At 51.1% G+C, this 15,154-nt stretch overlaps 1 protein-coding gene across 1 annotated transcript in view; it reads right to left on the bottom strand.

Annotated features, from left to right (window-relative positions):
- The window catches only part of UNC13B (unc-13 homolog B), a 294,094-nt gene that overhangs the window by 33,242 nt on the left and 245,698 nt on the right, over positions 1-15,154 (bottom strand). The window contains exon 29 of the mRNA XM_060236646.1: positions 1,750-1,846. Coding sequence (XP_060092629.1) covers positions 1,750-1,846 — 97 coding nt within the window. The remainder of the gene's footprint in view (positions 1-1,749; positions 1,847-15,154) is intronic.

The following is a 15,154-nucleotide window of genomic DNA, read 5'->3' as shown; positions in this document are numbered from 1 at the left end:
CCAGCAGTAGCTCTCCAGATGTTTTTTTTGCCTACAACTCCCATCAGCCTCAGCCAGCATGGCCAATGGCTGGGGCTGATGGGAGTTGTAGATGAAGAACATCTGGAGAGGTACCGTTGGCCACCCCTGGTATAGATGACTGGTGAAGGCAATGGCAAACCACCCTGTAAAAAGTCTGCCGTTAAACGTTGTGAAAGCAACGTCACCCCAGAGTCAGAAACGACTGGTGGTTCCACAGGGGACTACCTTTACCTTTCTCAAGAGCCCCGTGGCGCAGAGTGTTAAAGCTGCAGTACTGCAGTCCTAAGCTCTGCTCACGACCTGAGTTCGATCCCAGCGGAAGCTGGACTCAGGTAGCCAGCCCAGGGTTGACTCAGCCTTCCATCCTTCTGAGGTCGGTCAAATGAATCCCCAGCTTGCTGGGGGGAAAGTGTAGATGACTGGGGAAGGCAACGGCAAACCACCCCGTCAAAAGTCTGCTGTGAAAACGTGAAAGCAACGTCACCCCAGTTGGAAACGACTGGCGCTTGCACAGGGGACCTTTCCTTTTCCTTAGTATGTACTTAATATTGCGAATGTTTTCTGAGGTTTATATTGTGACACTATGATCTTTGAAGATATTCTGAACACTAAGCCTGGTAAACAGATCCGAGCGGCAGCCATGTTGGTCTGAAGCAGCTGAACAAAGCAGGAGTCAAGTTGCATCTTTAAGACCAACAAAGTCTTATCCAGAACATAAGCTTTTGCGTGCTAAAAGCCCACTTCTTCAGACGAGGGGATACAGAGCTGTTCCGCCAGGCATTCAACCGAAGCGGTGGACATTTCGCTAATCTGCGGCCTCCCGGCTGCAGGGACCCCAATGGAACAACTCTGCCGACAAAGAGCGAGTGGAGGCAGCTGATACCCCCCATGGCAGAACTGGAGTTTGTTTTTGAGAATGTTCTCTTGTTTTATCGTACGAATCTGATTTCAACTCCGTATTGATGGACTGTTGTTACCTGCTCAGAGCCCATTCGGGGAAGGGTAGGCTATAAATCACAAATAATAAACAAATAAGAATAAATAAATAATTGACTGAGATATTGGTTGTAGGCGTTTACACAGGCCACAGGTCCCGGACTGTTCCCAGTTGGAAAAAGCAGAACTCCGAGAGTTAGCCAGGGGGAGACAGGCCTCTGCTGCAGGAGGTGAGAGAACGGCAGGGCAGCAGTGCGAGCCATTCGTCAGCAGTGCTCACACCACCAGGCCCAAAAGACACACAGTCCTGACATCTCTTGGCACATCCCAGCCTGTGAGAGTGAAGGGCGAGGGGCGGGGGCTGCAGCTCTTCACCCCTCTTCCACTGTTTCCCTGCCTTCTCCCCACCCCCTCCTCAGGTCACCATTCAAGGGCCAGTCTCTACACAGAGTTCCAGGTTTCTTCATCAGCCGCAACAGGCAGGGAAACGGCGTGGAGCGGTGGGACGTTTTGCAAGCTTCCAAGTTGCCGGGAGAAGCAGCAGAGAGCGGAGGGCAGCCAGCAAGGCAGCTTCGTAGGCATGTCCTCTCATGCCAGGCTCACGCTATCGGTAGGGGAAGGTGCGAGAGGAGGACCAAGCTGCTGCTGGCCTTGGTGGCAACAGTAAGGAAGACCAGCAGGAATGGCTCCAATTGCCCAGGGAGGCTGATCTGCTTTTGCCTGCACCCCCACCCTGAGTGGAACCCCCCCCCTCCCCCAGCCATGGTCTCTGCAGCAGCTGCCCCAACTCACCCCGTCCTTCTTGTCTCTTTCCAGGGCTCCGTGCAAGAACTCCAGAGACACGTCTTCGTTCTCATCCAGCCACTGCATGACAAACTGCTCGAACCACCTGCAGGGGGAGGGAGAGAGGGAGCACACGGCAAGGGGGGGTGAGTGGCTAAGGAATGGTTCACCTGCCGACACCTCCCCTTCCCAAGGCTGCTCACAACAGGGGCTGGAAAGCCAAAGAAACAGTGCAGTAAACACACGGGGAGGGAAATCAGAAGAAGAAGACTGCAGATTTATACCCCGCCCTTCTCTTACAATCTCCTATAACTTCCTCCCCCACAACAGGCACCCTGGGAGGCAGGTGGGGCTGAGAGAGCTCTCTCTCAGAAGCTGCCTTTCAAGGACTGAGTCTCAGAACGGCCTACAATCTCCTTTCCCTTCCTCCCCCACAACAGGCACCCTGGGAGGTAGATGAAGATATTGGATTTATATCCCGCCCTCCACTCCGAAGAGTCTCAGAGCGGCTCACAATCTCCTTTCCCTTCCTCCCCCACAACAGACACCCTGTGAGGTAGATGAAGATATTGGATTTATATCCCGCCCTTCACTCTGAAGAGTCTCAGAGCGGCTCACAATCTCCTTTCCCTTCCTCCCCCCACAACAGACACCCTGTGAGGTAGATGAAGATATTGGATTCATATCCCGCCCTCCACTCCGAAGAGTCTCAGAACGGCCTACAATCTCCTTTCCCTTCCTCCCCCACAACAGACACCCTGTGAGGTAGATGAAGATATTGGATTTATATCCCGCCCTCCACTCCGAAGAGTCTCAGAGCGGCTCACAATCTCCTTTCCCTTCCTCCCCCACAACAGACACCCTGTGAGGTAGATGAAGATATTGGATTTATATCCCGCCCTTCACTCTGAAGAGTCTCAGAGCGGCTCACAATCTCCTTTCCCTTCCTCCCCCACAACAGACACCCTGTGAGGTAGATGAAGATATTGGATTTATATCCCGCCCTCCACTCCGAAGAGTCTCAGAGCGGCTCACAATCTCCTTTCCCTTCCTCCCCCACAACAGACACCCTGTGAGGTAGATGAAGATATTGGATTTATATCCCGCCCTTCACTCTGAAGAGTCTCAGAGCGGCTCACAATCTCCTTTCCCTTCCTCCCCCACAACAGACACCCTGTGAGGTAGATGAAGATATTGGATTTATATCCCGCCCTCCACTCCGAAGAGTCTCAGAGCGGCTCACAATCTCCTTTCCCTTCCTCCCCCACAACAGGCACCCTGGGAGGTAGATGAAGATATTGGATTTATATCCCGCCCTCCACTCCGAAGAGTCTCAGAGCGGCTCACAATCTCCTTTCCCTTCCTCCCCCACAACAGACACCCTGTGAGGTAGATGAAGATATTGGATTTATATCCCGCCCTTCACTCTGAAGAGTCTCAGAGCGGCTCACAATCTCCTTTCCCTTCCTCCCCCCACAACAGACACCCTGTGAGGTAGATGAAGATATTGGATTCATATCCCGCCCTCCACTCCGAAGAGTCTCAGAACGGCCTACAATCTCCTTTCCCTTCCTCCCCCACAACAGACACCCTGTGAGGTAGATGAAGATATTGGATTTATATCCCGCCCTTCACTCCGAAGAGTCTCAGAGCGGCTCACAATCTCCTTTCCCTTCCTCCCCCCACAACAGACACCCTGTGAGGTAGATGAAGATATTGGATTCATATCCCGCCCTCCACTCCGAAGAGTCTCAGAGCGGCTCACAATCTCCTTTCCCTTCCTCCCCCACAACAGACACCCTGTGAGGTAGATGAAGCTATTGGATTTATATCTCGCCCTCCACTCCAAAGAGTCTCAGAGCGGCTCACCATCTCCTTTCCCTTCCTCCCCCACAACAGACACCCTGTGAGGTAGATGAAGATATTGGATTTATATCCCGCCCTCCACTCCGAAGAGTCTCAGAGTGGCTCACAATCTCCTTTCCCTTCCTCCCCCACAACAGACACCCTGTGAGGTAGATGAAGATATTGGATTTATATCCCGCCCTCCACTCCGAAGAGTCTCAGAGTGGCTCACAATCTCCTTTCCCTTCCTCCCCCACAACAGACACCCTGTGAGGTGGGTGGGGCTGAGAAGGTTCTCACAGCAGCTGCCCTTTCAAGGACATTCTCTGCCAGAGCTCTGGCTGACCCAAGGCCATTCCAGCAGTTGCAAGTGCAGGAGTGGGGAATCAAGCCCGGTTCTCCCAGATAAGAGTCTGTGTACTTTATTATTATTATTTATTTACTTTTGATTTATATCCCACCCATTCCAAAAGGACTCAGGGCGGCTAACAATCATAATAAAATATCTCAATCATAATAAAATATCTCAATTTCAGGTATAAAACAATAGGACATTAACAATTTACAATTTAGAACAAAGTATTGGTGCTACACAGAATGTCAAAGCACAGGCGGCTTGGATCGTATCAGGTCTCCCATTTTTCCTTCTGGTGAAATTGCCCAGGAGCATAAAAGGGGCAGCCTTCTCCCCTAGCTGTTATGGGCCTGTTTGGCCTATAGGACTTAACCACTGCACCAAACTGGCTCACTGATGTGGTTTCAGAGAGAGGCCACAAGACGGAAGGCGGGCCATTGCTGCCCCACTCTTTAAAATGGGGGTGGGCAACGTGGCAGGAAGCTACAGAACAGCCAGTCTGGGCTTTGATATCTGGGAGGATATCAGAACAGTTCAAAAAGCAACCTGAAACAAATGCAGTGATTAGCGGAAGCGGCCATGGATTTGCCAAGACTATCCTTCATTCCAGAGAGACACTTGACAGCCCCCCCCCTCCCAATACTTTAGTTAGCAAACAGGTTCAATGTGGGCAGGAGGCCAGCACTGTCCCCATGGCTGGAGTGCTCCTTCATGGCCCTTGTCTAGTGGGGAGGGGGATTCTGCAGGGCTTCACATGCTTCAGAATATATCAGGAGGGGATCCTTCTCAAACGTGCTGGTGAGCACAGACACAGAACTGGGGGCCAGGGAGAGCTGATACCCTGATAGATGGCAATAAGATTTAAAATGACCTATTCAGCCCCACTGATTTCAGCCTAGCACAATGAAGTTCAAGAGACAAACGCAAACTTCTCAGCCGAGGCAAAAAAGAATCATTAGAAATGTGTGGATCTGCGATGGGGATGGGATTTGGCAGGAGTGCCTGTGAAAAGGGTCTTGAGACCGTAATAAGATTCTCTGATGGGAACTTATTTTTTCCTTTTTCCTGTACTCTATAGCATAACATTTGATTTTATTGAAATTTTCAAGTTTAGTAAATTTTAACAAAAAGAATATACTATAAAATGTATAATGAAATCGGTGTAGTTGAGATAAAATAACAGGATAAGTGATGACAAGAAGTTAATGTAGAACTATAAGTTTTGAAAGAATTTCTAGGAAAACAATAACGGAATGTAGGGTGTTTCCTATTTCCCAATCCTCTATCCTTATCTTTCTTCTTTTTCTAAAACTAATAAAAAAATTTTGAAAACGAGACTGCAATAAGTCACCAGGTGAGCAGGAGTAGACAGCGAGGTGGCCAGCAGGCAAAGCTCATATAATTCTGGGCTGCATGAATTAGAAGCCGAGAAGCCAGGTCACAAAGAGTTACTCTTCCACTCCACGCTGGTCGGATCCCACTGGGAGTCTGGGGCACACTTCTGGGCCCCACGTATTGAGGGAAATGCCAGACAAATTGAAAAGGGTTCCCCAGAGGGCAACCAAGACAGTAGAGAACTGGGGAAACAAGCCCAATGAAGAAAGGCTGAAGCAGCTGTGAAGGTGTCCCCCAGGGGAGAGAGGCCTGCGCTCTTGAGCCACCTGAAGGCTGTCCCAAGGAAGAGGGCAAGGCCTTTCTCTTCCTCGTGGTCTGGCAAGGGCTGCTGAGGGGCAGAGCTGCCCACTGGGATCCTGATGGACACACGTCCTGGCTTATCGAATCATGCAAAGAAAAGGGACGTAGTTAAAATGGTTTTTGCCTTGCTGAAACAGGGGCTCCTCCCTAGAACTGTGAAAGAAGCAGCAGAACAAAGTAGGAGTCAAGTTGCACCCTTAAGACCAGCAAAGTTTTATTCCGAATGTAAGCTTTTGTGTGCATGCACACTTCTTCAGAGGAGGTCAAGGAGGGAGTGGCCAAGCAGAGGCCAGGTCTCCAATTTATTTTTTCTGGGGAAGGTGACAGAGCGCGTGCTGGTGGAGCATCTCCATGCAGTCACGGATGACACACCTGCCTCTCTGACCCCCTCCAGTCCGGCTTCAGGCCCAGGTGTGCAACCAAGATGGCTTTACTGGCACTGGTGGGTGGTCTCCAATTAAAGCTGAACAAGGGACAGTCCTCCTTGTTGCTACGGTTAGACCCGTCAGTGGCCAAAGTCTTTATTCATCCGCTGGAATACAGAGTTGCTATAAGGAAAGGAAAGGAAAGGTCCCCTGTGCAAGCACCAGTCGTTTCCGACTCTGGGGTGATGTTGCTTTCACGTTTTCACGGAAGACTTTTTTTTTTTATGGGGTGGTTGGTTTGCCATCGCCTTCCCCAGTCTTTTACACTTTCCCCTCAGCAAGCTGGGTACTCATTTTACAGACCTCGGAAGGATGCAAGGCTGAGTCAACCTTGGCCCGGCTACCTGAACCAGCTTTTGCTGGGATAGAACTCAGATCATGATCAGAGAGTTCAGACCACAGTACTACAGTACTGCTGCTTTACCACTCTGCGCCACGGGGCCACTTAGAGTTGTTATAAAAGGCATGGCAATTAGATGATTTTGATCTTTCTTCTCTGATCAGACACAAAGAGTTCCCACCAAAGGAGCAGAATCAACAGGATCTGTCCTGTGGGAGTGCTGCAGGATTCTGTTACTCACATGATGCTCTTCAATATTTATATCAGGCTGCTATATGAACATATGAAGCTGCCTTATACTGAATCAGCCCCCTCTGGGTCCATTAACATCAGTCTTGTCTATTCAGACTGGCAGCGGCTCTCCAGGGTCTCAAGCGGAGGTTTTTCACGCCTACTTGCCTGGACCCTTTTTAGGTGGAGATGCTGGAGATTGAACCTGGACCTCCTGCTTACCAAGAAGATGCTCTACCACTGAGCCACCGTCCCTCCCTGAGATCATCCAGAACCTTGAGATTGGGTGGTGTGGAGAAATGCCATTTTAGTCAAGGTTGGTGCTTCATTGGGAGGGAAAACATGAAACTGCGAAGCAGGCTTGGGCCTAGCCTTCCCCTCACTCCCCCCTCCCTTCCAGAGCCAAACCAACAACTCTAGGGGGAAAGCCTCCTAGAGAGGCAGGAAGTTCTTTTGTTCTTGGCATGTGTTAGGCAGGAAGAGAAACCAGTTCTCAGCTAGCACTCAACGGAGAAGGATGTGAGCCTGGGAGCTCCTGCCTGGGGAAGAGGCCTATTTACGCAAAATGAGGCCCCCAGGCAGCCAGACAAAGTAAGTCATCCAAAAGGCAGGGCGTGTTTAGATCAGGGACAGTAGGATGCGTTTATAACCACATTTCCTTTGTCATGCTGTTTGCTGTGCGGGTGCTGTGCTGTGTAACCTTTTACAAGCAACTGTTTTTGTTTTGTTCTTCTTTTCTTTTGCTCTTTTAATTAAATATTTTTGCTGTTTTAAATGCTGGCAGTCCATCTCTGTACCACATAGATCCCCAAACCGCTTTAGACCACGCTGCGTCATAAAGGGGGCCCCGGGGAAGGGGGAAGGCATGCAGTTGGATAAGGTGCCAATCCTCCAGGGGTGCCCCAAAGAAGTGCTGAGGTCTCTGTGAAACCCAAGTACAGGGTGGCAGAGGACCTTGAGGCCTGGCCTCATAGCTGGAGAGGGGGATTGGGAGTCCTGTTCCTCTCAATCTGAACCCCTAGACTGAGCAGGTGGTGGCAGCGAGCCCAATGGGCAGGAGGAGAAATAGCTCCCTCCAGGAGTTGGCGACTCAATAGGGAGCTGACGGGACTGGGTCTGAAGGCAGAATCGGGCCGGTTCCGTCACAGGTGGCATCAACATGCAGGGTCTGAATTTCATTGTCTAAGCTCCCAAACATGTCCGCCTGGGCCCTGAGCCCTGTGGTTTGCATTGCAGCTGTGGTCAGTCGGCTGGAGGCAACGCTGGCTGGTTGAGAAGGCTGATGCTTTCCATTTGGAAGCCAGTTGTAATAAAGTCGGGAGAGAAACAGTGTCCGGAGCACCCAACGGTCCATCTAAGGATCACTTTGGCCCAGTTAACATGATGGATGTTGCAGGATCTTGGAGTCTGTGAAAGCCACTGATTGCATTCTGAATCCCCTTCCTTCGTGGTTGCTGAAGTCATTGTCAGTTTGCCACTTCTTGTGTGCGCAAGATTTGCTCTCTTTGCTCCAGACCCCCAACCAGGCGTCCCCCCCCCACAGCCTGCCTTTAATCTTCTGCCTCTCGGACAACCCCCGTCAGGCAGACGCGCTTCTCTCCCTCCCTCCCCTAATGCCTTCTTTCTCACACCTCCTGCTGCTGCTGATGGGAAGCCCTAGGCAGGGAATTATTTGCTGAGATGTTCTTGAACAGCTCTCAATCTAATTTTTAGGTGTGAAAGAACAAGGCCCCTGCCTGAGCGCTCCATTGCTCAGCTGTGGGTGCAGGAAGCCCCCTCCGGAAGCCCCCTTGGGCCGCCTGCAGTGACGACTGCGGAGCTTGGCTTCATCCTCTGACTCACAGAGATGATCCTGGTCTCCTCATCTCCAGCCCCCGCACCAACAGCTGCCCAAGACGACACGCAGGCAGAGGCCAGCCGGGGACAGGGGGCTCTGCTCCTCGTGATGCAGGCAGCCCATTCTTCTCCAGAGCACAGACAGGCCAAGAGCTGAAGAATACAGCAGGCAAGAGAGCTTTGATCAGGACCGCTCTCCGTTTCCAGAAGACTGAAAAAGAGCCACGGAGGGAGGGAGCTGAGCCCAGGATCGGGGCCACGGAATGAGGGGGAGACAAAAATCCAACACACTGAATCACATAAGAACATAAGAGAAGCCGTGTTGGATCAGGCCAATGGCCCATCCAGTCCAACACTCTGTGTCACTTAAGAACATAAGAGAAGCCCTGTTGGATCAGGCCAGTGGCACCTCCAGTCCAACACTCTGTGTCACATAAGAACATAAGAGAAGCCCTGTTGGATCAGGCCAGTAGCCCCTCCAGTCCAACACTCTGCATCACATAAGAACATAAGAGAAGCCCTGTTGGATCAGGCCAATGGCCCCTCCAGTCCAACACTCTGTGTCACATAAGAACATAAGAGAAGCCCTGCTGGATCAGGCCAATGGCCCATCCAGTCCAACACTCTGTGTCACATAAGAACATAAGAGAAGCCATGTTGAATCAGGCCAGTGGCCCATCCAGTCCAACACTCTGTGTCACATAAGAACATAAGAGAAGCCCTGTTGGATCAGGCCAATGGCCCATCCAGTCCAACACTCGGTGTCACAGAAGAACATAAGAGAAGCCCTGTTGGATCAGGCCAATGGCCCCTCCAGTCCAACACTCTGTGTCACTTAAGAACATAAGAGAAGCCCTGTTGGATCAGGCCAATGGCCCATCCAGTCCAACACTCTGTGTCACATAAGAACATAAGATAAGCCATGTTGAATCAGGCCAGTGGCCCATCCAGTCCAACACTCTGTGTCACATAAGAACATAAGAGAAGCTGTGTTGGATCAGGCCAGTGGCCCATCCAGTCCAACACTCTGTGTCACTTAAGAACATAAGAGAAGCCCTGTTGGATCAGGCCAATGGCCCACCCAGTCCAACACTCTGTGTCACATAAGAACATAAGAGAAGCCATGTTGAATCAGGCCAGTGGCCCATCCAGTCCAACACTCTGTGTCACATAAGAACATAAGAGAAGCCCTGTTGGATCAGGCCAATGGCCCATCCAGTCCAACAGTCTGTGTCACATAAGAACATAAGAGAAGCCCTTTTGGATCAGGCCAGTGGCACCTCCAGTCCAACACTCTGTGTCACATAAGAACATAAGAGAAGCCATGTTGGATCAGGCCAAGGGCCCATCCACTCCAACACTCTGTGTCACATAAGAGAAGCCCCTCCAGTCCAACACTCTGGGCGTTTTCGCACTCACCTTCAGCCGGCGCGACCCCCCTCTTCACCGCGCAGGATCTGCGCGGCTTTCGCACTAAACGCCGCGGAGCAGCCGGAAGAGCCGGAAACTCCCGGCGCAAAAGCCGCTCAAACGGAAACCGCCAAAAAGCAGTTTCCGTTTGAGCGGCTTTTGCGCCGGGAGTTTCCGGCTCTTCCGGCTGCTCCGCGGCGTTTAGTGCGAAATCCGCGCAGATCCTGCGCGGTGAAGAGGGGGGTCGCGCTGGCTGAAGGTGAGTGCGAAAACGCCCTCTGAGTCACATAAGAACATAAGAGAAGCCCTGCTGGATCAGGCCAATGGCCCCTCCAGTCCAACATTCTGTGTCACATAAGAACATAAGAGAAGCCGTGCTGGATCAAGCCAATGGCCATCCAGTCCAACACTCTGTGTCACATAAGAGAAGCCCTGTTGGATCAGGCCAGTGGCCCCTCCAGTCCAACACTCTGTGTCACATAAGAACATAAGAGAAGCCGTGCTGGATCAAGCCAATGGCCATCCAGTCCAACACTCTGTGTCACATAAGAGAAGCCCTGTTGGATCAGGCCAGTGGCCCCTCCAGTCCAACACTCTGTGTCACATAAGAACATAAGAGAAGCCCTGTTGGATCAGGCCAATGGCCCCTCCAGTCCAACACTCTGTGTCACATAAGAACATAAGAGAAGCCCTGTTGGATCAGGCCAATGGCCCCTCCGGTCCAACACTCTGTGGCACACAGTGGCCAAAAAAATTATATATATATATATATACACACACACACACACACACACATATACACACTGTGGCTAATACCCACTGACTCTGCTCCAGATGTTGATCCAATCCCCTCTTGAAGCTGGCTATGCTTGCAGCTGCCACCACCCCGTGGCAGTGAATTCCATGTTTTAATCTCCCTATGGGTGAAGAAGGACTTCCTTTTATCCGGTCTAACCTGATTGCTCAGCAATTCCATTGAATGCCCACGAGTTCTTGTATTGTGAGAAAGAGAGAAAAGAACTTCTTTCTCTGCCTTCTCTGTCCCATGCAGAATCTTTCACCCCTCAGTCGACGTTTCTTCAAGCTAAAGGGCCACAAGCGTTTTAACCAAGCCTTTAATCATTCTGGTTATAGATCCAACACAGAACGCTCTGCTCCTCAACTAAACGGGCACCTAAAACTATTCTTAGATTATTTCTGGGCATTTTTCTACCCCTTGACAGTCAAGGAATAAGTACTTCTTACACAGCCTTGAACCTCACAGGTGACTCTGAGCCAGTCATTCTAGCCAAGACTCAGCGTAACACCCCCCCCCCAACACCACCACCACAGAGTGGTTGTGCATACAGAGATGGAGCAGGGAGCAAAATGCACACTGCCTGAGCTCCCTGGGGAAGGAACAGAGCAAAGAAACCCCCCAGAGCAGCTCCTGCTCTCTTTCCAGGGGAGCCAAGGGGCTTCTTCAGCCTGCAAAAGTAAAGAAGAAGAAGAAGAAGAAGAAGAAGAAGAAGAAGAAGAAGAAGAAGAAGAAGAAGAAGAAGAAGAAGAAGAAGAAGAAGAAGAAGAAGAAGAAGAAGAAGAAGAAGAAGAAGAAGAAGAAGAAGAAGAAGAAGAAGAAGATGATACTGGATTTATATCCTGCCCTCCACTCTGAAGAGTCTCAGAGCAGCTCACAACCTCCTTTTCCTTCCTCCCCCCCACAACAGACACCCTGTGAGGTAGATGAAGATATCGCATTTATATCCCACCCTCCGCTCCGAAGTGTCTCAAAGTGGCTCACAATCTCCTTTACCTTCCCCCCTCCACAACAGACACCCTGTGAGGTAGATGAAGATATTGGATTTATATCCTGCCCTCCATTCCGAAGAGTCTCGGAGCAGCTCACAACCTCCTTTCCCTTCCTCCCCCCCACAACAGACACCCTGTGAGGTAGATGAAGATATCGGATTTATATCCCACCCTCCGCTCCGAAGTGTCTCAAAGTGGCTCACAATCTCCTTTACCTTCCCCCCTCCACAACAGACACCCTGTGAGGTAGATGAAGATATTGGATTTATATCTCGCCCTCCACTCCGAGGAGTCTCAGAGTGGCTCACAATCTCCTCTACCTTCCTCCCCCACAACAGACACCCTGTGAGGTAGATGAAGATATTGGATTTATATCCCGCCCTCCACTCCGAAGTGTCTCAAAGTGGCTCACAATCTCCTTTAACTCCCTCCCCCACAACAGACACCCTGTGAGGTGGGTGGGGCTGGAGAGGGCTCTCACAGCAGCTGCCCTTTCAAGGACAACCTCTGCCAGAGCTCTGGCTGACCCATGGCCATGCTAGCAGGTGCAAGTGGAGGAGTGGGGAATCAAACCCGGTTCTCCCAGATAAGAGTCCGCACACTTCACCACTACACCAAACTGGCTCTCTAGTGAGGCTTTGCAGGCTCAAGGGAAGCGTGCAGTTCTGCCCTCCCCAGAAAGGCTCTCCACGCTTGCTGCTCTGTGCCTCCGTCTACTTCCTTGCATCCAATTATCACAACCTGCTACTTCTGTATGCAGGTGCTGCGGAACATTTCTTTGTGTGTGTGTGTGTGTGTGTGATTTCAGGCCCTTGGGTGCCAGGGGAGTGGCATCACTCGCACACAGAGCCTGCCCGGCCCGCCTTTCGCAGGGCTGTTGTTTGTGTGCAGAAGCCAAGCAGGGCTTTGTTAAAAGCGACCCAAACATCAGGTGCTTGCAAACAAGGCCGTGAGACTCAACAAAGAAGGGCATTGTGCAGCCTTCACCGTGGATTACAGCTCTCTCCAAACTCAAACCAGCGGCAGCTGCACTGATACAAGCGGCGCTAATTATGGGCTGCTTAAATTTGCAAAGAACGTGAGAGACACAGCCGAGGGAGCCAGAATGAGCCAAGAGCGCGATGGGAAGCCTGAAATAACCCTTCACACTTCAGAATAGAAAGGCGCAGCCTGCCTAATACCGGGAATCAGCAGTGAAGCTGTGCTAGATGGGCACGGAGCCTGTTTGCCCCACAGCCGAGGGGGGAACTTTTCTCGCACGTTCCGACAGGCAGTGGGTTTTTGCTCTTCCAAAGCACACGTTGCAAGGTGTTTTGTTGTTGTGAAATTTCACAAAGGCTTGTGCAATGTGGAGCAAATGGAAAAGGAGACAGTGCAGGGATTTGACACAGAGAGGTGCTCATACGCTTCACAGGCACTGATGTCCTTGTGGGAGGCTGGCCGGGCCCAATCCTAACCCAGCCTTGCTCAGTGGTGAGGCCTCCTGCCCCCCCCCCCCAAAAAAAGAATGCAATGCACACTGGTTGTAAAGAGCTCGAGAGCAGGTGCAAGATCACAGCTGGCACTGGAGTGAGATCTGGAATCATAGAGCTGGAAGAGACCTCCAGGGTCATCTAGTCCAACCCCCTGCACAATGCAGGAAACTCACAAACACCCCCCCCCCCTAAAGTCACAGGATCTTCATTGCTGTCAGATGGCCATCTAGCCTCTGTTTGGTGTATCATCATCTTCTTCTTCTTCTGTTGAAAAACCTCCAAGGAAGGAGAGCCCACCACTTCTTCCATTGAGGAACCGCTCTAACAGACAGGAAGTTCTTCCTAATGTTGAGCCGGAAACGCTTTTGGTTTAATTTCAACCCCTTGGTTCTGGTCCTACCTTCCGGAGCCACAGAAAACAATTCCACCCCATCCTCTAGAGGACAGCCTTTCAAGTCCTTGAAGATGGTGATCCTATCACCTCTCAGCCGCCTCCTCTCCAGGCTAAACATCCCCACCTTCTTCAACCTTTCCTCATAGGACTTGGTCTCCAGACCCCTCACTATCTTTGCCGCCCTCCTCTGGACCCGTTCCAGCTTGTCTAGATCCTTCTTAAAATGTGGTGCCCAAAACTGAACACAATACTCCAGGTGAGGTCTTACCAGAGCAGAGTAAACCAGACACCATCACATCACGTGATCTGGACACTAGACTTCTGTTGATACAGCCCAAAACTGCATTTGCCTTTTTAGTCACCGCATCACACTGTTCACTCATGTTCAGCATATGATCCACTAAGACCCCTGGATCCTTTTCGCACAGAGTACAGCTAAGACAAATCTCCCCCATCCTATAACCATGCATTGGATTTTTCCTACCTAAATGCAGAACCTGACATTTATCCCTGTTAAAATTCATTTTATTGGTTTTAGCCCGGTTTCCAGAGATCTTTCAGATATCAGCAGGAAGAGCTTCATGGGGTTAACACGAGGTAGTTGAGCAGGATCCAGAGCCAGAGAGCGCTGAGCAGGCCAAGGAAGGGATTGTAGCCTCAGAGGTCAGGCTCAGCAGAAAGCAGCTCCAGGCAGGGAAGGATGGAGACAAGGGATGCTCGAGGCAGGCACAGCTCAGCACAGGACTTCCCAACTCCTCTGAGGATCAGGAGGGGGCCATAGACAACCTGTTTTCTGTGGCCCCGGAAGGTCGGACCTGAACCAGTGGGTTGAAATTAAATCAGAAGAGTTTCCAGCTCAACATGAGGAAGAATTTCCTGACCATTAGAGCGACTCCTCAGTGGAACAGGCTTCCTCCTCGGGAGGGGGTGGGCTCTCCTTCCTTGGAGGTTTTTCAACAGAGGCTAGATGGCCACCTGACAGCAATGAAGATCCTGCGGATTTAGGAGGAGGTGTTTTTGAGTTTCCTGCATTGTGCAGGGGGTTGGACTAGATGACCCTGGAGGTCTCTTCCAGTTCTGTGATTCTATGACTGTTAAGAGCGGTTCCTCAGTGGAAGAGGCTTCCTTCTCGGGAGGTGGTGGGCTCTCCTTCCTTGGAGGTTTCTAAACAGAGGCTACATGGCCCTCTGACAGTGATGAAGATCCTGTGAATTTAGGGGGAGGTGTTTTTGAGTTTCCTGCATTGTGTAGGGGGCTGGACTAGATGACCCTGGAGGTCCATTCCAACTTTATGAGTCTATGATTTTATCACTGCCCCAAGGCAGGGAGGTTCTTGAGCATCAGAAAGGGCTCAGATGGAATCAGAAGAACTCTGGCACTCCACAAAAGCAGCCAAAGTGAGGTGATTCAAGGAGGCAGGCTCCCCAGCCGTTCCAGAGCATGTGGCAAGTCTCTTGCGGAAGAGCAGCAGTGCAGGAGGAACAGAACACCCTCAGCCTTCCCTCTCGTCTCTCGGTCTCATCCCACCTATTCACAAGGAGATGCAGAAAGGACGAGAAGCCTGCGAAGACTCAGCCAGCCTCTTATGCAGACTCCTTCCCTCCAGTTCCAGCCAAGTGG

This window comes from Heteronotia binoei, chromosome 4 (genome assembly GCF_032191835.1).
Source record: "Heteronotia binoei isolate CCM8104 ecotype False Entrance Well chromosome 4, APGP_CSIRO_Hbin_v1, whole genome shotgun sequence".
Classification (NCBI taxonomy): domain Eukaryota; kingdom Metazoa; phylum Chordata; class Lepidosauria; order Squamata; family Gekkonidae; genus Heteronotia; species Heteronotia binoei.
The sequence above is the reverse complement of the archived record's forward strand: the minus strand, read 5'-3'. Positions and strand labels throughout refer to the sequence as shown.